General features: G+C 30.5%; 2 protein-coding genes across 4 annotated transcripts in view; both read left to right on the forward strand.

Annotated features, from left to right (window-relative positions):
- Positions 1 to 20,186, forward strand: part of LOC134692843 (uncharacterized) — a 46,769-nt gene extending 26,583 nt beyond the window's left edge. Inside the window, exons 6-7 of the mRNA XM_063553444.1 lie at positions 16,437 to 16,489; positions 19,985 to 20,186. Coding sequence (XP_063409514.1) covers positions 16,437 to 16,489; positions 19,985 to 20,087 — 156 coding nt within the window. The 3' untranslated portion in view covers positions 20,088 to 20,186. The remainder of the gene's footprint in view (positions 1 to 16,436; positions 16,490 to 19,984) is intronic.
- On the forward strand, positions 144 to 14,864 carry LOC134692842 (uncharacterized). 3 transcript variants are annotated; one of them, XM_063553440.1, is made up of 5 exons: positions 144 to 234; positions 6,984 to 8,769; positions 9,744 to 9,941; positions 12,317 to 12,478; positions 13,507 to 14,864. In XM_063553440.1, coding segments are annotated over exons 1-5 (2,727 nt in total). In that variant the 5' UTR covers positions 144 to 232; the 3' UTR covers positions 14,086 to 14,864. The 3 variants fall into 3 exon arrangements, with proteins under 3 accessions (XP_063409510.1, XP_063409513.1, XP_063409512.1); XM_063553443.1 differs by having other exon boundaries at positions 218 to 316; XM_063553442.1 differs by lacking the exon at positions 144 to 234 and having other exon boundaries at positions 5,536 to 8,769.
- Positions 20,187 to 23,169: the final 2,983 nt, after the last annotated feature.

Genomic DNA, 23,169 nt, shown 5'->3' on the forward strand with positions numbered 1-23,169 from the left:
AACAATTGAATATTGTCTACCTTTTTTGAAATAACTGAGTCCCATCTTATTATGCAAAAAGGTTAATAAACAGGAAATTTTGTCTGACATCTTAGCTGCATGTCGTTCAGACGACAGAGCTAGAAGCTGATTCAAGGTGAAGGTTGAAACGTTGTATCATGTGACATTTTTTCTGTGTTTGCCAATCTCGTGAACATTGACAAACAGACAGATTGATTAGACAGATGGATAAATGTAGGATTTTTAGAGATTTTCTTCATTTGTTTTTCAAAGCCTTTTCTAACTTAACCTCCTTATCCAGGTGAAAATAGAAATGGTAATGTTGCTTAAGACAAACCATTTGATTAGGAGGGGGGTGGTGGTTATAAGTTTGTTTACAGGTTTTGGAGAGAAAAACATATTTGTTTTAGACCAGTAAATAGGATATGTATGTTGCATCCTCATGCAGCTGCCACTATGACTATGTGTAATATGATGCTAAAATTGAAAGAAAACAAATTGATTTTGGACTAGTCCCCAAAAATATAGATTGTTTTTGCCAAAGAAAAAAGATGTTTGTCTTGAATTGAAATCCCCCCTCCCGATAATCAAAAGGTTGCAGCCTCACAAAACACAGCATAGTTATTTATTTAGTCAATATTTATAGTGAAAAGAAAAGTGTCCATTTCAGTAGCAGATCTAGAAATGTTCACAAGAGGGGGTCCACTGACTAACTAAGAGGGTCCCTGCATCAGTCATGCTTCAGTGATTTATATAAGCAATCAATTTTTCCCACAAAAAGGGGGGTGCCCTATGTAAAACCCGCTTAATCCACCCCTGCTTTTCAATGATTTTTTTTATTTATACTTGTAGTGCATATCTTATCAGGGTTCTCTCTAAGGCAAGTCAATGAGTCCCAGACTCATCAAAATCAGTTTAGACTCATCATTTTCAAACTTGCAATTCCAAAGATGCATTAAAATTGTAAAATTTATTGTATCTACTGTAGGATTGATCACAAATTTATCTCTAAAGTTTAAATTAATCTAAATTATGTGAATTTTCCTTGCTCTAGTATTATCAAGGGGACTGCATTTATTTCTTTATATTAAATGCATGAAATATTAAGTAGGGGGATGTAATTCATGTCAAAAAAAATTTGGTGCTGAAACTTTTTGATAAGTAGTGAATTGGACCAGTTCTAAAAGGTCAAATTTTATCACGTCTGAAGCTGTCAAACTGAATTTTACACACCCTTAATACAGAATTGTCAATATTTTGAGTTAGAGCTGGGAGAAGTTTCTATAATTTTGATATTATTTGTTTCACTGGTAGTACCCTACACTGTAAAAATATTTTTGAGAAAGAGCAGGTGCGATTTTTTAATTTGAATTTATTGTCTCAAAGAAATGCACTATGAAATAACTGTGTTCTCGAGCCAAACTTCTGTCCAAGTTTGATAAAAATCAAGTGAAGTTTAAGAAAGTTAGTAAAATTTTCAAAAACTTTAACAACAGAGTGAATATTTGTGGACGCCACCGCCGACAACTGAATGTAGGATCGCTTAGTCTCGTTTTTTCCACTTAAGTCGAAGGCTTGACAAAAACTAATGACAACATTAAAGTATTGTTACATTTTAACCTTTATTTCAACAAGGACTCCTAGTTTTGATCAATATTTAACCTATTTAAGGTTCCACTAAGGTCAAAATATAGGACACTTCATAAAAATCTAAACTTTGCCTGTATTTTTCAACCTATAATGAATAAAGTCATAAACTATGAAAACATATGTTCATTAAAACATACTTTACATATACACACTGTGTAAATTGTAAATAAACTTGAAATTGTTATGTTGTGGCCAAACCGGTTCTTGGGGTGAACACTAAATTTTCAAAAAAATCTGCAGGCCTGCAAGACGACTTAATTTGCTTAAAATTGGTATGGACGAATACTATTACATGTAATGCAGGGCAAGCCATACTTATATTAAATTTTTATAGACTGCAAAAATAGAAATTTTTTTCGTCGTATATTGCTTTCATGTTTGCGTTGTCTTCTCTGGCGTCCGAATAATTTTAGTTTTCGCATTCTAACTTTAGTAAAGGTGAATAGAAATCTATGAAATTTTAACACAAGGTTTATGACCACAAAATGAAGGTTGGGATTGGTTTTGGGAGTTTTGATCCCAACATTTTAGGAATAAGGGGCCAAAAAGGGCCCTAATAAACAATTTCTTGCTTTTCGTTTTATAACTTTAGTTTAAGTAAATAGAAATATATGAAATTTTGACATAAAGTTTGTGACCACAAAAGAAAGGTTGGGATTGTTTTTGGAAGTTTTGGTTCCAACAGTTTAGGAATTGGGGACCAAAAAGGGGTCCAAATAAGCATTTTTCTTGGTTTTAGCACCATAACTTTAGTAGAAGTTTATAGAAATCTATGAAATTTAAACACAAGGTTTATGACCGTAAAAGGAAGGTTGGGATTGATTTAGGGAGTTTTGGTCCAAACAGTTTAGGAAAAAGGGGCCAAAAGGGTCCAAAGTTAAACCATTAGAAGATCAGATCATAATTTTTTGCACAGATGTTTCCAAAAGAAGCAGATGTGATATGATTGCCAATGAGACAACTCTCCAAAAGCTACCAAAATGAAACAGAAATGAACAACTATAGGTCACTGTATGGCCTTCAACAATGAGCAACACCTATACTGAGATGAAATTTTTTTTATAAACATCAAAAAGGATATTTTATAATTTACAACCTATATTCATGGAATGCAAGAAACATGTTGAAAAATTAATTATAATTACACAGAGAGTGTTCATTTAATAAATATCTGTTGGTCTATCAGCATGATATAAGTATCAAAAACATTTTGACATGACCTACCATCAGAATATCATCAGTTAATGATGTTTGCTGCTCTGATTCAAAATAAATAACTTTCCAAAAACTAGTATGTATTGATAGGGGTTAAGTTGAGGATTAAAAAAATCAAAAAGAATATAGGGGTCAATGTGATTGTTTTTGAGATATTAGCCATTGGAATTTTGGCCAGAAATGTTCTCTCTTGACTTTTCTAGCTTTACCATTGACCAGTTAAAAGTTCTCAAAAACTATTTAATATAATTAAGATTTATAAGACTTTCACAAATGGCTTATAATTATACATGTATAAGATTTATACAAAGAAAAAATGGGGGTTCATGGTCAAATTTTTTTAAGGCATTCAAATGGATAAAACCAGAGAATTTCAAAAGCTGACAAAATTTCCAAAACATATATATATGACAAGCATACATCCTTAAATATAATTGAAGACAATTTTGTTAAAAAAAATTGTATCTCAAATTTGATACTAATGTTTATGTTAATCATGGATCATAGTTAGACTATACAAATCATTGTTTAAATCAAATATTATACAATTATGTTAAATATCAAGATTTTAAATACTTAACAACATCAAATTGCAAAATAGGGCCTTGCTTATGCTCAGAAAAATAAAATATGATATATAAAGCAAAGCAACATTATCTGATTATTAGAAAATATGATAAAAAAAAATAACTTTACTTCTAAAAATGCAATATTCATGTTCATATTCATAAACAGGTGAGAAAATAATGAAACTTAAATGAGTTGAAATGGTTTATTGGGTCTATAATGGTTGTGTTTGAATATTATTATTTTATACAGAGTAATTAACACTCCTCCCCTCTTTTTCTATCTGTCCTCCCAAATAAAAAACCGAAATAACTTTACTAGACAGATTTTGATGCCTTATATTAATTGTTCACATGTTAATTATTTAAACTAATTACTATAGTGTATTTGCAACTCACCGTATTTTGCTGGTATGACATCTGACTTGTTGATCTACTACTAGTTGGCAGAGAATAAGTTGGCTGGTATTGATGCATTATCTGGTTGTTACTTCTCACATTGTTAAGATGTGTAAAGGTTGGCTGGTAGTGACGTTGATATTCCATGTTGACAAGCAAACAATAATGTGCAAGTGTTCAGTTTTACTTTTTATATAAGGTTAAAAAGATGATAATTGATTGGTTAAACATCTACTTGTGTTTTCTATTTGAAGTTTTACAGGTGTTATAATAACGATGAACATGGCTTCAAAGCCAAGCTGACATGTATATGGCTCTTGTAAATTGAAAATGCCATTTCTATTGTGTTTTTAATATTATGATTGGGTTTGTGAAGCCATTCGAATATATCCTGATAGGAAACTTCAAATGATGAAAGTTTTTTTGCAAATTCATTAAATGTTTGGATTGTTTTTCCTAATTGCTATCAAAACAACATTTAAATGATTTTACTATGTATAATACATTTGAAATGTTGTGTACAAATATATTTGCAATGTTAATGATATGCATTAATAACAATCAGAAGTTTTATGTTTATAATACATTTATATTTATAATTAAAGTGTTTTTGAATAAATATATAAATGTAAATTATTTATTTTCCTGCATCCTTGTGCATTATATGTAAAGCGGTTTTGTGTTTACATTTTTAAATAGTACTATTAAATTTAAAGTTTATAGTCCTAACCAGTAATATTCTTTAATATATGATTATGTGAAACAATTTATTTGCAAAATTTGTCAAATAAAAATTAATTCAACAGAATCAAAAGACTTGGTAATCTATGAAAATCCACAGTCAGTCTGTGGATGATGAGATTCACTTAATTTCATTATGTCCAAGAAAAGCTAGATTATAACTTAAATTTTACTTTCAAATTCTACACAAAATTAAAAAAGTATCAAATTTAAGCTTAACCTTTAGAAAGCATATTTCCATGATTTTTACCTTGTTATATTCATATGGCACATAACCATGACAAGAGCACCAGAACTAGTATAGCAATTTAGTAGGTTGATTTTTTTAATTTTGTTTCATAATTATTTTTTTTTATATCTTATCAAAATGACTTTTTTTCCTTGAGGTTTTGTGACTTTTTTTTGTTTATGTTTCTACTCTATATTAAACAAACCAGTACATGTATTATTAAATATAACACTTCAATCCTTCATAATTAATAATTTACAAAAAAGTTCCAATTTTTTTTCACAAATGTTTTTTAAATTATAAACTTAAAATTTAAAAGCTCATTAATTGGTAACCGTATGTATACATAACAGCCACTAAAGAAAAAATATGTAAATGTTTGAAAAAAATTTAGATTAAGGCCATATTACAAATTTTTCCACATTTTTAATGAAAAACAGGAAAATATGGGCTAGTTGTCTTCTCAAGAAACACTCAGATCTCATGCATCAAGGATTTGATAGACTAACTATACAAATCCTTGCATGCATCAACAAAAAAATCTTTTGATATAATTTTTGTTTTTCAATTAAAATAATTGACAAGAAGATTAAGATTGTTTAAAAACTGATACACTGTGGTCTTGATCCAAATGTGTTTTTAAATTATAAACTTTGTTTATAACTTGTATAAAAACGTGAATCCTATCCACTGGAATTAATGGTTAAAGTTCAGTTTATAATTTTAGTTCAATTAGTCCAGTCAAACTAAATTTTAACCTCAAACTAATTGCAACAGATTTTTTTTAATTCTAATCTTTATATGTCCCAAATATACACAGAAAAAAGTCCTATAAAATCTAACTTGAGGAAAACTCAAAATCAGCATTTTTATTAGAAAGGGATTAACTCTGCAAAAATGAGTTTTTTTTTGTCAGTTTTTGGTTGATTTTCTTGAAATTTATGTAAAGTATGATACTTTGATGGGGTTATAAGTTGATATTTGACTAATTATATAATCTTCTGCTCATGAAATGTACAAAACCAAAGTGGTATGGGTAGTTTTATATTTTTGGTGCATTTTTCATTGAAGAAATTGCAAATTTGAAGCTTTGACCATTTTGACAAAATAATGTGAAAATTTGGTATTATTTACATCTGTACATTATATTTTTTCAGCATCTTACTTGTCTAAAGAAACTTTAAACCACAAAAAGAAGACAACATACTTAATTCTTATTATTAAATTTGAGAATCTTTAACTTAGGTCCGAGTACACAGTTATCGTCCTTTGATTTTTCGTTGTCCACGAATGTAGTCCTTGTTGTGGACAGTGTGTTACTTGTCAATTTTTGTTATACCCCTTCCAAATTTATTTCTCCATGCTTTATGCCTTATATAGCAAGTTGGGGGATGAAATGACACTGTAAAAAAAATTGGGTCATAAATATTAATGTTAAGTAGTGATAAGGTTCAGCTGAAAAAGGTGAAAAATCAGCACTTCAGAAGCTGTCAAAACATTTCAAGACCCCCTTAACATAAAATTGTCCATATTTTGAGTAAGAGCTGATGAAGTTTTCTATAATTTTGATATAATTTGTCCCAAAAGTAGAACAGCACACTGTAAAATATTATTGAGAAAGCGCAGGTGGGATTTTTTCATTTTCATTTATTATCTAAAAGAAATGCACTACGAAATAACTGTGTACTCGGACCACTTGACATGTTGAAAAATTCAATAAATGGTAAAAAAATGAATTACAAAAATCTAGGTAATAGCTTGATAAAAGATATGAAAACACCTTTAGAGTTGTTTGTTATACTCTAAAGACCGCTAAAAAATCTAGAATCAATACATTCTGATGAATAGAAGCGGAAAAATTATCATTTTGTATCAATTTTTATTGATATTTCTACCATTTTTGTAAGAGTTTTTTAAGTCTTCCTTGAGTAAAATTTATGGGAATTTTTCTGTTTATATTTGGGGTATAATACTAAAGATTAAAACTTTAGAATCTTCTGTTGCAATTACTTTCAGGTTTGGGTCAAATTTATGCTAGATTTACTGGACTAAATTGTTATTTTTGATCGGGTTGTTGTCACCTGGACACATTTTCCATTTAAATTCTCTATTTTATTCTCAAGTCATTTGCATGATCCATATACCACTGCAGTAGTTACAGTCATTTTTTCTCTCTATTGCAGGATGACATCATCAACATCTTTGTCATATGAAGTATACAGCCATACCATCACCTTAATGGATAACTTGAAGAGACAATGCACATGTTCAAAGTGTAATGGAAAATTTGTCAACATTAAGACTTTCCGAGCTCATTCAAAGAAAATCCATAACACCCATGCTGAAATATCAGACACTCATAGTGAACAACCTGAGATTGTAAGAGAGTCTAAGGAACTTTTAAAAAAAACTTTAATTTTAAATCAGTTACTTCATGAAGGAACTAATAGAACTGTAAAAGATGCCATAGCCGAACATTTATTCATATTTTCATCTAATAACGGAATGTCAAAGACAGCTTTGTCACAGTATCTTCACCACGAAAAGTGTGTTCTACCACAACCAAACAACCTGCCATCCACTTATTGTGAAGCTGTCACTATTATTCAACCATACCTGATGCCAATAGAAAAATTTAAATGCTGTACAAATGACTGTAAAATTTTTCCCATCAGCAGTACCATTCTTGCCTGTCCAGACTGTAATGAAAGTTTGGTGTTTTCAAACAACAGGAACAAAAAAACATTCCAATATATGCCTATAGTACCACGCATAGTTCGTTGGTATGGAACTAGGAACCTGGCAAAGATTCTTTATGCCAACAAGCTTAACACAACTGGCCGGCTAAGCAGCTACACAGATGGCAATATATTTCGACAACAGATGACAGATGGAGTCTTCAAAGATCAGCAACAGCAGAACTGTGTGCCATTGGCTCTTTTTGCTGATGGTGTGAATCCAAATAAGAACCAAACAGTCCAGAAGTCAATATGGCCTCTCATCATCACCTGGATAACACTCCCACAAGAAATGCGATATATTTTAGGACCAATGATGTTGGCAGGTATTGTTCCAGGCTATGGTAGAAAAGAACCAAAATCACTGGACCCTTATATTAACGTTTTAGTTGATGAACTTTTATCAAACATTGAATGTAACTTGTATGACGCCTACACAGATGCACCAGTAAATGTAAAGATTGCTTTATTACAGTATTTATGTGATATACCAGCTTTTTCTAAACTTTTACACTGTTCTGGTCAAGCAGCTATTCGTGCTTGTTTTTTCTGCAAAGATACAGGTGTCCATAGCAGTTCCGTGAATAAAGTATTGCACATATCGAACAGAGAGTTTTTACCCACAGATTCGCCATTTCGGAAAGACAAGACATTATTTGCCAAGAAAACTGAAGAGGTTGCTCCCAAACCACAAGCATATTCAAGGGAAGAAGAAATGGAAATAAGAAAAGAATATGACAAAAAAAAAAACAATAACCAAAAATGTAAACTACAAAAAGAAACTGGATTTAAAGGGATACATCCACTTCATCGCCTACCATATTTTGACAGGGTGCATCAGATGCAACCAGATGGCATGCACACATTAGCAGATGTCATCAGCAACATTCTTGATCTGATAACAGGCAAATCTGATGGACCTAAAGTTCGCCAGTGCGAAAAAGATTATAATCGATTTAAAGAAACCTGGCCAAAAAGACCATCATCATCAACAACCGAATGTGAGAGACCATCCAAACAGGCAAAGAAATCATCTGTAAATACAGCTGTTCCTGAACCAACACCAAAAGCGCCTCCTTTACCAGCAGCTCCTTGGTTACTAACAAAACAGGATGTTAAATTAGCTGACAACAGAGCAAAGAGTGTTAAATACCCTAAAGGCTTTGATTATACTCCTGCTGACCATTTTACCAGAGCATGGACACTGCGTACAATGCATGGCAAACAACAGGTATTGATTATAAAAATATTTTATTTAATGAATTAGATATGAATACTGTAAGTTCAGAAATTATTGCTTGCAATTATTATTGCACCTTTTTTTGGGGACTAAAATGCAATTTAGATTTTAGCAATATTTAGAAAAATCCTGTTTAATTCATATATATACAAAATTTCCAAAATGCAAGGTTAAGGTGGTACCTTACACTACAGGGAGATAACTCTTTTAAATCGACGAAACATTTTAGAGTGTTGTGTTGTTAAAGGAATATTGAGCTTCTCAATGATCAAAATTAGTGTTTGTCAAAGCAACCATTCAGGGGAGGGAATAATAACTCATAATTAATGATAATTTTAGATAATATTATAATTATTTGAAAGCTGGAAAAAAGTATAACTTTTGTTTATTTCTGATATATATATATATATATATAAACGAGTCTAAATTGAAAACTACGTTCAAACCTATGACTGCGTTGGATAAAAACCGCAATTTTTATACGTGTGCATGTCAAACAATATATATATATATATATATATATACTGAAAGTATGCCCTATATATCTAGTAATATATATCATTTCATCCAAATGCTTTGAATCTTTGTATTTTAACAAAATGCAGTTACCATGCACAAATGCTATGAAATATTCAATAAAGTGATCTAAAAAAAATGATTAACTTGAAGATAGAATTTAAAGGAAACCAATTACAAATATGTCAAGTTCCCTAAACTGAGAATTATTGAAAATATCAATTATGACAATTATAAATGTCATTAAAGATAAAAAATTATTTTGAACTTTTGATAAAAGTCAAATGTGTAAATATTGTATTGGGTTTATTAGAGTACAGTTAATTCAGTCATGACAGATACTTGTATGATATAAGTATTTTTTTTTAGAACCTTTGTTAATTCAAACTCAAATAATAGTGAATATTCTCCTTTTATTCATATTCATATAGAAAAATACTTTATTTCAGTTCGTAACCAAGAATATTGCAGCATGGTGTATCAGAGGCCTCCTAGCAAAGCCACAAGAAGAAACCTTATTCAATTTATTTGAAGTGATCAAAAGACTTACACAACCATCCTACACAACTGAGCAGCTTCAAGGACTTATTGAAGACACAAGTACAGCAGTGGTGTTACTTGAAAGGGATTTTCCTTTGACCTTGCAGGTTAGTTTATCTACTTATATGTATGAGTTCTATATTCATCCTATTTGCAATTGAAAGAATCAAGTAAACAATAATAATCTACTTTATCATTTTAATTATCTCACACAATTTACAGCAGGAGGCTTACAGTTAATATCCGTACACCCCTGATCAACCAAAATAAAGTTAATTCTTATAAGATTTCAAAACATTTTGTTGATGCCTCTCCTAGGAAATGTAAATGATAAAAAAACAACGAATTGAAACAAGATATTTTGTTTATTGATTAAAAAACGCATGATTGTTTTAACCATTTAAATTAATTTAACAGTTTAAAAAAAAATTCTGCACATAATTAAAGATTGCTTACTACTACATGTACAAGCTGCTAAGGTATATGGAGTTTTATTTACAGCCTTAATTGTAATTGTTCAATCAGATTGTAGATTTTTGCCTCATAAGAATTAGTATATTTTTATGATCTAATTTTCCAAAAGTATGCTTAGAGAGCTGAATTAAACAAATAATATCAGGCACTATTTATTTTAAGTACTTGGGGTGCTATCAACAGTTTTTTCTATGATGTCATATTTTGAGGGGCCATGCATAAGTGACCCTTAGTGGTGGACTGATTTATAAAGATACCTGTATAAAACTAGATATCACTGGAATCAGAATGTTCTCTAGCTTCTTATAACCTTGATATAAAGTGTACTTTTATCATATTAAAAAAAAGCCTAATTTGAACATAAAAAACCTGAAATCAGGTTATGTTCATACCCATACAGACGTGCACATTTTATATAATCAAAACTGTATGAAATTTATAGGTTTTAACCAGGCCTTTGAAAAGTACGGTCTCCTGCTCCGAAAACAGCTACAGTGGCTGCAAATATGTTTTAATTTTTCACTGCCTAAAAACAGGATGTTTACAGTGTTGCCTGCCTTCAAAACATGTATATTTAATATAATTTTTAAAATTATTTCAATATTCAACCTTTTTTAATTGAAAGCTAATTATCTTTTTTTAATACAAAAACATGATACTTTAGCATTAATTTAGTAAATAAACAGGGGTTTCCCTCCATGGTTATTTTTAGTCAGGGAATAACCCCTGTTGTTTATATGAAACTGTTTATAGCACCCTTATAAATGTATACATAATTTAAAAAAAAACGATTAAAGGGCAGATAAATTGCGGAATGATATAAAAATGCAACGTAAGAAGATGTCACATAATTTCAAAAAGCCAACTCTCTCAGTGACCAATTAATGGACTTTCAGTCTGTGCCAAACTGTTTTAGGGTTTGTCTGACCGAAAGAGAAATCTGGGTTTTTGTACATACAGTCAGGGGTACTACTTGTACAAGTGTATTTTATTTACTTAAAGAAGTGAAAAAAAATATACACATATAAGTAAATAAATAATGTTTGAATAATCTCCCCTTAATTTTCTGAAAAATTTACTTGTATAAGTAAATTTTTCTTACAATCCAACAAAAATCCTCAAGTTTTGAGATGTAAAATCATGCCTTTAAAATTTTTTCACAGGTTTGCTCAAATTTTTTCATTGAAGATCAATGTTTCATCTCATTGATTCATCAAAGAAACTGATTGAGCAAAGATCTTGTATATTTGCGCAAGGCCTTCAAAAATTACTCCTTTGGGGCTTGTAAATGAGCAGTGTTAAGAAGATAACAAACAAATGGGACTTTCATTGTCCATGAAATTACACTTAAATGATAATTAAAGACATCTGTAAAGGGTACACAATTTAAAATTCTATTAGAGCAAAGAAATCTTAAGAATTCAAGAAAAGAAGAAAGGATGATTTTTTTTACTTATACAAGTAAAAAATTCTGAATGCCTAAGGGACATAACTCAGCCAATTTTTTTTTTTACCTATACAAGTAAATAAAATTCACTTGTATAAGTATCCTACAAATTTACTTGTATGTGTATATTTTTTTTTACTTCTTCAAGTAAATAAAATACACTTGTATAAGTAGTACCCCTGACTGACATATATTCAAACAAAATATTTCAAAATTTCTGTCTGTCCGAATGATTTTTTATCTGCCATTTTGTCGTTCAGACAGAGTTTGGGATACACTTGACTTTGATGTTAATAATTAAACATGATGCTTGTTGCAATATCAATTAAAATAAGCACATTCAATTATTTCCCTTGCAATAATTTCCTTCACACACATCCTGGAGTTGTGTATAGCTGATGTGTTAAGTTTCATCAGTAACATCATAACAGACAGACACTAAACCAGTGTCAGTACTGTAGTCAGAATTAAGGTTTATATAATTTTCTTTTCAGATGTAGTACTATATAATACTGTATGAATTTATAATTTTTCATTTGTTTAAAATATTTTTATTTGTAGAATATCACAACACACCTGCTACATCATATCCCAGAGGGTTATGAAGACTATGGACCATTGTATGATAGATGGCTTTATCCTTTGGAACGAGCAAACAGTTGGGTGACCAGACAAATTTTACAACATGGACATGAAGAATCAACAGTGATGCAGACATACCGGGTAAGTTAAAACAGAATTGAATAACATAAAAAAGAAGATGTGGTATGATTGCCAATGAGACAACTGTCCACCAGAGACGAAAACATTAAAAACTATAAATCACTGTATGACCTTCAATAATGAGCCACAACGAGCAGACCACAACATCTTATATAAAGATGATAGGTTATAAAATGAAGGCGTTTTGAGTTGCATCAAATTTTCATTTTGGGATTAAAAATGTACTGCGAAAGATGAATAATTCTATGAAAACAATATGTGCAGAGTTATGGTCCTTGGACTTTGAAAATTCACTCAAATCATTACTTTCTACCTTTTTTTTATCTTCTTTAAGATTTTGACTTGATATTTGTTTGTACTTTACACCTTGACAAGTGATAGTCAAAGCATTTTGTTGCAGTGTAATGAAATTTTATAAGTAGGGATCTATGTTTTGCCTTACAATACGCTAAAAATGCTTGGTGAAATTTGAATCAAGGTTCATATTAGCAAGATATATTGTGTGTTGCATTTTCATAATTATCACTAAAATTAAACCATTAAAGACCAAAGAACGGTTTTCCACAAAAATCCTTAGCTCATACCAAACAACTTCTACTAAGGGCCCCAAAAAATGACTAGTGTAAAACCATTAAAATAGGAAAATAACAGTCTAATTTTTATAAAAAAACGAGAAATGAAAAGAAAAATGAACCACATCAACAAACGACAACAACTGAACACCAGGTACCTTATTTAAGACAGTTGTAAACAAATGCTTCAGGTTTAAAAGTCAACACATATGTATTTAGTCTAACACAAGACAGACATGATTTATATGGTTGTCGCATTTTTCTTGAGATACTGCATATGAGGGTTCACATGAGCACCCTATGTGTGATGGTTTTCAGCATTTAACATTATCTATATACAATTTGCTGATTTGGCTTTCAAGAGTTAAGGAATACAGCCTTGTTAAGATACAATTTATCACATCTCATTCACTTACTCTAGTATGCATAAATTAATTTCCTTAATTCATATTTCAGATATACGATTGGAGCTCTCACAATATTTTGAGTGGTGAAATTATAAATTACAGCAGACAAACAAGTCTGTGTCGCTTGGCAGAAAAAGTAAACTCCATTCACCATCAAGATATATCTAGAGCATCTACGAAAAGATTCATATTGCAAAGTGAGGATCTATCAATTCTAAAAGACAATTACAATAATATATATGACCAAAATTATGAGTTATTTGACATAGACCCAGTGGTCACATATCTTAAGTTCAGCCAAAGACAGGATGCCGAGTTAAAAAGACAAATTTTCTTCTCAACAACAGAGCATCAGACGACAGCATCACGCTCACATGACTATTGTGTTAGTGTTTCGCATAGGACAAACCGTCGCTTTGGCACAATTTCTAAGATTTTCAAACACAACCATCTAGATAAAGCTACCATGTGGGTAAAATTGGAGATGTTTCCAATTCCCGAACAATCTGGACTATTCTTGGTCACCGATGACAGAAAGATTGACACACATATATTTAGCTTTGATAAAATAAGCAATCCAGTTGTATTTGCTTCAGAAGACAATAAAATATGGTTTTTAAATGTTTAGATATGCATTTATACATGTACATGTATTTTGTATGAAGTAGATAAATAGTTTATATACTTGGAAAGGTACATTGTTATGTATTTTCTTGATGTATATAGAACGAGTTGTTCAAAAGAAAAAAATAAGTGGATAAAAAGAGATTTTTTAAATGGAAGTCAACTTTGCTATTTTCTATGAGATATTCCTTTCAAAGGGTGTATTACGTTTCCAACATTTTTTGCATTACTTTTCCAAAATAATCATTGCACCTTAACGCATTTACCTGTATTTCACCTGTAAAAAATGGTAATAATAATATATAAGACTTAATATTATTATAGTATTTCTTAGTAATTTGTAATTAATGAGTTCCTTCAATAGGTAGATAATTATTGCATTATCCAAAATATTTAAACAAATACCATACATTTTGTGTTTTAGAGACATTTTTTTTCAACTGAGCCATTTAAGGGGAGATAACTCCTTTAGTAAAAAAAAAGTTACTGGTCTGATTGAGAGTTTTTTTTTAATTTTACTTGTATCAAGAAAGCAGTTCAGTGACACCACTTTTTCTTTTTTTTTCTTTATACATATTATAAAACCTATCTTCTCACAATTTCTTTCAATGAAAGTTCTATCTCATAGATTTTTTTTTTGCACAAAAATGTGTTTTTGCATGATCCTACAATTTTTCAATGACTCATAGTTTTAAAAATAGCACAGAGGCCGATTCTTTCTATTATATTTTTTAAAAGAGCATATAAAAATCTTCAATTTAGCAAAGTATAAAAAAAATGAATCTCAGGAAACTTACATATGATCTGCCTTAACATTGTGAGTACTTTTTAAAAGTTATCATGTAGAAAGTGGACCCATATTTGATGAATTCAGTTTTTTGTTATATCTTTTATATAAATTTGCATATGTTTGATTTATTTTTTGGACACTCAATTTTATGTCCTGATTTGGTTTCGGTCAGTATTATCAATTTAAAAAGCAATGAGGATAACGACTTCTATAAAAATTCAGAAACGTAGTGTCAAAATGTGGAAACCAAAACACACATTTCACATCCTTCTTTTTTCTGTAATTGAAAAAAAAAAAGTTCCGAGCTTTCAAATTACAAACATTGTACAGGATATTTATTCTGCTTTATTTCTCTTTCTAGAATTTACTGTTCTTTTTCAAGTTACACTTAAATTATTACTACTGAAACAAAATTTTGGCAATTAAATATTTTGTATTAAAATGTTTATATGTAAATATTTTGATAAGAACAAAAATTAATATTGGTATGAAAATGTTACAAATACAAATGTGAGTATGGTTAAATATAAACCTATTTAAATATGGGTTACAAATGTTAATTTATACATATGATAAATAAGTGCTTAATGATTGAAATCACTCATACTGTAGACATATTTCATTTTACATGCATAATATTCAATGTTTATATGGCTAATAAACAATTATTGACCAAATTGTTGTTTTTATAAATTGCATTGTGATATTGTATTCTAATTCTTTAAGTCTAGTTAAGCCATAATAGAAATGAAAACAAATCAGCTCAAAAAAGTGTTTATGACTGTAAGACTGCGTCGATACACAATTCAGATGAAATTTATAGTTGAGAATGAGTCTAGACATATTAAGCCATCATTAAGAATGTCGAGATAGTGTCGAGACATATTCATACATCATTAAGAATGTCGAGAATGTGTCGAGACATAATCAGACATCATTAAGAATGTCGAGAATGTGTCGAGACATATTCAGACATCATTAAGAATGTCGAGAATGCGTCGAGACATATTCAGACATCATTAAGAATGTCGAGAATATGTCAAGACTTATCGAGACAAATTCAAGACAGTCGAGAATAGGTCAAGACAAATCAAGACACATTTTAGACTGTCGAGAAAGTGTCGAGAAAAATCGAGAAACAATACAGATAGTCGAGAACAATGTCGAGAATATAAATACATATTTCAGACAAATTAAGACTTTGTCGAGAATTTTTACAAAAATTTCATACAAAACGAGAATGTCGAGTAAAAGTTCATGCAAATCGAGACAAAAACTGGTCTTTTCAGACTTTTGGAATTTTGTAGTGATAACACGAACCCCACCAAAAACTAGGGGTGATCTCAGGTGCTCCAAAAGGGTAAGCAGATCCTAAATTGTTTGAATGACTATATATATAAAAAAAAAGCCTTAAAACCCAAAGTAGATGTCTGTTTCATGCTTTTCCCAGGCGGACAATATCCAATAAATTTATAAATGTCTGGAATATTTGACGATTTTGGAAGCCATGAATTATGAATACTACTGATGACATGACTAATTTGAAAGTTTCTTTTTAACTATAGGCCCAGATCATCCAGACAAACTTACAAAAGACCATTCCTGATGTAGTTGACAGGTAAATATTCATAGTTTTAGTATAGATTTCATTATTAGTATTTCTTTCTATCATGTACTTTGTATATTGAAATTTTAGAAAATTATGATAATTAGAAGGACAGTGGCCATCAAGATTAAGTCTTAGTCATCTGTAAGATCTGTTTGCAAATAGTACAAAATAAAGAAATAAGCTGCTTCAAAATATCTATTTTCTACTTTCAACTTACTGCCCCATTAACCTATTATTTCTGTTTGGTTCAATTTTGTCAATATACCCGAACAATAAACTACTGTGGTAAAAGTGGGAATATTGCAGTTGTTTTGCACTTAATCTGTTGATTGGTAGTATTTGATTTTGTTAGTTTTGATTGTTTTTTCCCCTTTTTATACGACCGCAAATTTTGAAAAAATTTTCGTCGTATATTGCTATCACGTTGGCGTCGTCGTCGTCGTCGTCGTCGTCGTCATCGTTGTCGTCGTCGTCGTTGTCGTCATCGTCGTTGTTGTCGTTGTCGTCGTCCGAATACTTTTAGTTTTCGCACTCTAACTTTAGTAAAAGTGAATAGAAATCTATGAAATTTTAACACAAGGTTTATGACCATAAAAGGAAGGTTGGTATTGATTTTGGGAGTTTTGGTTTTAACAGTTTAGGAAAAAGGGGCCCAAAGGGTCCAAAATTAAACTTTGTTTGATTTCATCAAAATTGAATAATTGGGGTTCTTTGATATGCCGAATCTAACTGTGTATGTAGATTCTTAACTTTTGGTCCATTTTCAAATTGGTCTACATTAAGGTCCAAAGGGTCCAAAATTAAACTTAGTTTGATTTTAACAAAAATTGAATCCATGGGGTTCTTTGATATGCTGAATCTAAAAATGAACTTAGATTTTTTATTATTGGCCCAGTTTTCAAGTTGGCCCAAATCGGGGTCCAAAATTAAACTTTTTTGATTTCATCAAACATTGAATAAATGGGGTTCTTTGATATGCCAAATCTAACTGTGTATATAGATTCTTCATTTTTGGTCCCGTTTTCAAATTGGCCTACATTAAGGTCCAAAGAGTCCAAAATTAAACTAAGTTTGATTTTAACAAAAATTTAATTCTTGGGCCTCTTTGATCTGCTGAATCTAAACATGTACTTAGATTTTTGATTATTGGCCCAGTTTTCAAGTTGGTCCAAATCAGGATCTAAAATTATTATATTAAGTATTGTGGAATAGCAAGTCTTTTCAATTGCACAGTATTGTGCAATGGCAAGAAATATCTAATTTCACAATATTGTGAAATAGCAAATTTTTTTTTAATTAGAGTTATCTTTCTTTGTCCAAAATAGTAAGCAAGAAATATCTTATTGCAAGAATTTTTTTAATTGGAGTTATCTTTCTTTGTCCAGAATCAACTTAAATCTTTGTTATATATAATATACAATGTATATTCACTTTTTACTACCAACTGATAAATTTAAATAATCTTTACCATTCAGTGATAACAAGCAGTTTTTTTACATTTTATTTACAGTTTATTTTATGATGTATTTAAATGAGTAGTTATTGTTGCAAACTCCATTAGAATATTTTAATTGAGATTAGTTTTGGAATAAGGGAAAGGGGGATGTGATTAAAAAATTGGGTTCAATTTTTCTCATTTGAAATTTCATAAATAAAAAGAAAATTTCTTCAAACATTATTTTGAGAGGATTAATATTGAACAGCATAGTGAATTGCTCTAAGAGAAAACAAATTTTTTAAGTTCATTAGAACACATTCATTCTGTGTCAGAAACCTATGCTGTGTCAACTATTTAATCACAATCCAAATTTAGAGCTGAATCCAGCTTGAATGTTGTGTCCATACTTGCCCCAACCGTTCAGGGTTCAATCTCTGCGGTCGTATAAAGCTACGCCCTGCGAAGCATCTGGTTGAATTTGCCAGAGAGTTGGGTATTTTTGGAGTTCCTATGAACAATTTCAAATGTTGTGGAAAGAGAGACAAAGGGATTGCTTTTCAAGCAACAGCTCCAGCTTCAACAATTGTTAAGTTTTCCATTAATTAAATTTGTTATAATGTACTGTGGATACTGTGGATGACTGATGTACCCATATTTTGACTATTTTATTAATTGTGACTGTTTATTTAACGCATCATGTAAATATAACGGAATTTGATGAGTCTGTTATTAAAGAGAGAGGGTTAGTGCTATAGAACCAGGTTTAATCCACCATTTTCTACATTTGAAAATGCCTGTACCAAGTCAGGAATATGACAGTTCTTGTCTATTCGTTTTTGATGCATTTTGTTATTTGATTTTACCATGTGATTATGGACTTTCCGTATTGATTTTCCTCTGAGTTCAGTATTTTTGTGATTTTACTTTTTATTATTATTTGTTGGATACCAATTTTTGTGGTTTTCATGGGTAGAGTCTAACAACAGAATTAAATGTTCAACGAATAACAAATTTTATATAGGCTTGTATGCAAGTTTTCTTTAATCCATGAAAATTGGTACCCATGAAATAAATGAATCCACAGTACTTTTGATATATCAACGATATATTGTATCAAGTTGCATTGCTATCAGTTCATTTCAGTTTCATGACTTTTTCAAGCCCCTAGGTTATGGTCCAGTGACTGATTTAATTAGACATTTTCAATGTTAAGATTTTCTGGAAAGTTACATAATTGTCTAGATCTGTACGTCTCAGTTTGTTGGCTATTTGCAGGCCTTGCCTACATGACTAGATAAATAAGCAATGTTATCTCTTACTCAATCTTATGTTGATAGGCGAGACATATCTCTGTGTCAACATTTTACTGTTATACTTTTTTATATCATGCAATTTCATATTGAGCTTTCAAAGTTTTATTGAAATATTTAAATTGTAAAACATTTGTACAGGTCTACTATAAGTTTTGAGTTTTAAATGATATCAATGGAAAAAATAATGACCATCTTTTACATTAGAACTATCAAATTTTATGACAATAACCATTTATAAAGACTTTAAGATGCTTATTGTGGATCAGTATTATGGAATGGACTACCACACAAAATGTGTAAAGCTCAAAACACTTTTACTTTTAAGCAAAGTATCAAGAAGTACCTTACACAATCCTGATAAGAAATGTTTGCTGTAGTGTATTTGTATATTTTTGTATTTTCATTTGATTTTTTGACTACATGTACACATCCTAAACAGCATTACATCTTATGTTAAAAACAAAACATTGAACCACATGTCTGTAAATTAACTGTGTGTAAATATCTGTTTTGATTGTATTGTAATTTGTATGTGAGGGCCTCAGGGAAGATTAGTTTTTTGTAACTAACTGAATTTACCCTCTTTAAATAAAGAATTTATTATTGTTATTATTATTATTATCATAAACATTCAATCCTTTTTATATTACAGAAGTCAGTAGATATTTCATTTAAAAAACTACAGATAAAGCCACTCATTGCAATCCCCTTACAGAGATCATTTATATACTATTTATTTTGTTAATATTATAGATACCGGTACAGGACTATAGAAGAAGCTTGCATTGTGTTCCCTATTATAGACATGATACAGAATGCTCATGATAACATGTTCTCAAAGTTGTTTTATTCTTGATAGAAATGAGGTACAGAGGATAGTGAACTTGAACTATTATATCATATCATTAATTAGCATATATATGGGATATTTATGATAATATATATTATACTTTTTTTCATGTTATATTTTATATTAGAAATATATTTTATGTTAACAAATAAATATAAAACCATTTAAAACCATTAACTATGAATGTTTAGCACACTGCAATGACCTTTCTCTGTCTTTTATATTGCCCCATTTATGAGCATCTTGTTTTCTGGTCTGTCCATTTGTCCAACTTCAGGTTAAAGTTTTTTGTCAAGGTAGTTTTGATGACGTTGGAAGTCCAATCAACTTGAAACGTAGTACACATTCTTTATGATATGATCTTTCTAACTTTAATGCAAAATTAGAGATTTTACCACATTTTTACAGTCCACTGAACATAGAAAATGATAGTGTACTTGGGACACATTCTTGTTTTTGGTATATTTTACTCTTGATTCAATAATAAGGAATGATAAAATATTTGGTCTGGGACCCTTTTTTATAATTGTGATTTGGATACAGTTCTCAATTCATCTGGACAATGTATTACAAGTTTTCAAAGCAATTGCTCTTATGCAATGGCTTATAGCAATCTTTGTGACCCAGATCATCAAGCCATAGTTTTTAAAGCAATTGCTTTCATGCCGTCGCGTATGGCCATCTTTATGACCCAGATCAGAGACTCCGCCCAGATCAAGCCATAGTATTTTGTTAAACAGGCTCCTGGTCTGTCATTCTTAAACACCTATGTATGTTTTCTAATGCAATACATAGCTTGAAACTTTTGAAAAACGTTACTGGATTTAAGAAGTTTCAGCATACGTTCTTGTAGATGTATTTTTGTATTTAGGGGGACAACCGTTTGACTATCAAAAAACATAGACGTCCGAGTGAAAAAAATGCATTTTTATACCTGCGATTCCGTTTTCCGTTCGTACGATGTTTCAACAAAATATGGAATCATTTCAGTTGTTGATTTAGTATTGAAAATTTGACTGAATTATCTTTTATAATATACGGTTTTATATGTTTAATTGGTGTTTTTTTAAGAAAGAGGTCAGGTGCTCTTGTTCATTCATAAAATTGTCGTTCATTCATAAATTTATCGCAAAATCAAAATCACTACACAGGTTATCAGGCACAGGCACTTGTTTCTATCCATTGGAAGAACCACTATCAACGTATCTCGTAAATATACGTTGATAGTGGTTCTTCCAATGGATAGAAACAAGTGCCTGTGTTATCAGGTTATACGTAGTGTCAAATGATTACCTGTAATCTAAAAATAGACAAAGTTAACTGACCTATTTTGTTGATTTGTTTGCGCAAATAATTTAGAGGAACGAAACCCTTGTTAAAAACACATAACAATAAGTTTGTTTTCCTTTTTTGTCATAACTCCGTAAGATTTATCGATCACCTTACTAATGAAATGGACCCGTCCAAACGTGATAGATGCCAAGTCCAGATGAAGAGATATTTACAATTTGGAATTTTCTAGTTTCATAGATTAAAAAAAGTACATCCTTTTTGGATATCATATTCAAAACTGGGTATGAATGACAAATGATGAAACCATTATCCTGGTCTTTCCAATGGACGAGTCTACTGCGTTTGTTGACCCTCGACGGTCCACCGTGTTTGCAATTTTATTTCACATGTTTTCGAAATATTGAAGATCATTTTCACAATGTTTCCTGAAAATTGGATAAATATCAAAGCAACTTAGAGCTGTTTGTTCTTGTTCGTATAATGACGATTTAATGTCATGTTTGTCTGTGATGGCCCCTCTTTTCGGGATTGCATGAGAATTATAGTTATCTCGTACCGCATGAGGATGACACATATCAACTGAGCAATAATGTTTGGGACTTAGTTTTTAAGAAATGATGACAAAGTAACATTATGAAAATATTTTTAGTCAGCTGAAATATATATTTATTTTTTACATGTTTATGTTTTGTTTCTTTCCCGTTTTTCAACATTTGCGTCTGGAAAGTTGTAATGTTTTAACTGAAGTGTTAAATTTAAATTAATTATGAAAATTAAATCAATAAAGGAAATTATTGCCCAGTTACAAACACTACTAGGGGATAATCCATAATAATTTCTCTTGGAGTTATATGTTTCAGCACATGTATATTTGACCCCAACTTTAGCCTGGTAAATGTGTTGTCTCCTTGTGAAATATAAAACATATTAAAAATGACTTTCTGCTAAAGTCTTTAATTGATATAAAGTTAAAACCTTCTTAATTCTCACTAGACAACACTCCTGTCATGTTTAATTCTTAAATATATGTGGATGAAAAAAAAGTCCCCAAAACATAAACATGACAGCAATTGCTTTTACAGCCTTTCAGGCTTTGATTTAAGCAGATAAAATTGATTCATTGAAAAAAAAATCATCAAATGGATTAATTGAAACAGCTGACACATTAGAGATGGTTTGTGAAGTTTTAACATATGTACCTGTAGATGAATTTTTGTATTTAAAAGGACACTTGTTACATTTATAAATGAATTTAAGAGGTCTGAGTAAGGGAGTACCGTTTCTCATCACTTGAAGTCTGTCGTGGTCCATAGTCATCAGTTGTTGTTGTCATTGTTAACTTTAAAAAAATTACTTCTTCTAGAGAACTACTGAAAGGTATAAAACTAAACCTGCAATGAAAGTTCCCAATGAGATGTTGACCAAGTATTGTTACTTTCTACCCAATCCTTTATGGCCTACAGAGTTCAACATAGGGAAATTTTCATAAAAATGTCTTTTTTAAGAAACCTCTAAAAAGAATAAAATAAACATGGCATGAATGTTCCTTATGAGGTGCTGACCAAGTGGTGTTACTTTATAGGTAATCATTTATCCTAGATGACCGCCATTTGTGGGACTCCTTTCAACATAGTACCTTATCAACAATGTATACAAATTCTTCTTTTAGAGAAACACTGAATGGAATGAAACCAAACATACCATGAATGCTGACCAAGTGATGTTTCAATAGCCATTTCATTCAACTCCTTTCGAAATCTTACTAAGCACATATCCCATTAAACATATTGATGCA

The sequence above is a fragment of the Mytilus trossulus genome, chromosome 12, assembly GCF_036588685.1.
Source record: "Mytilus trossulus isolate FHL-02 chromosome 12, PNRI_Mtr1.1.1.hap1, whole genome shotgun sequence".
Taxonomy (NCBI): Eukaryota; Metazoa; Mollusca; class Bivalvia; order Mytilida; family Mytilidae; genus Mytilus; species Mytilus trossulus.

Bases quoted from the DNA above. Each gene is read 5' to 3' on its own strand.
- LOC134692842 (XM_063553440.1), top strand. The intron at 9,942-12,316 runs GTTAGTTTATCT...TTTTATTTGTAG, and splicing joins ATTTTCCTTTGACCTTGCAG to AATATCACAACACACCTGCT. The intron at 12,479-13,506 runs GTAAGTTAAAAC...TTCATATTTCAG, and splicing joins CAGTGATGCAGACATACCGG to ATATACGATTGGAGCTCTCA.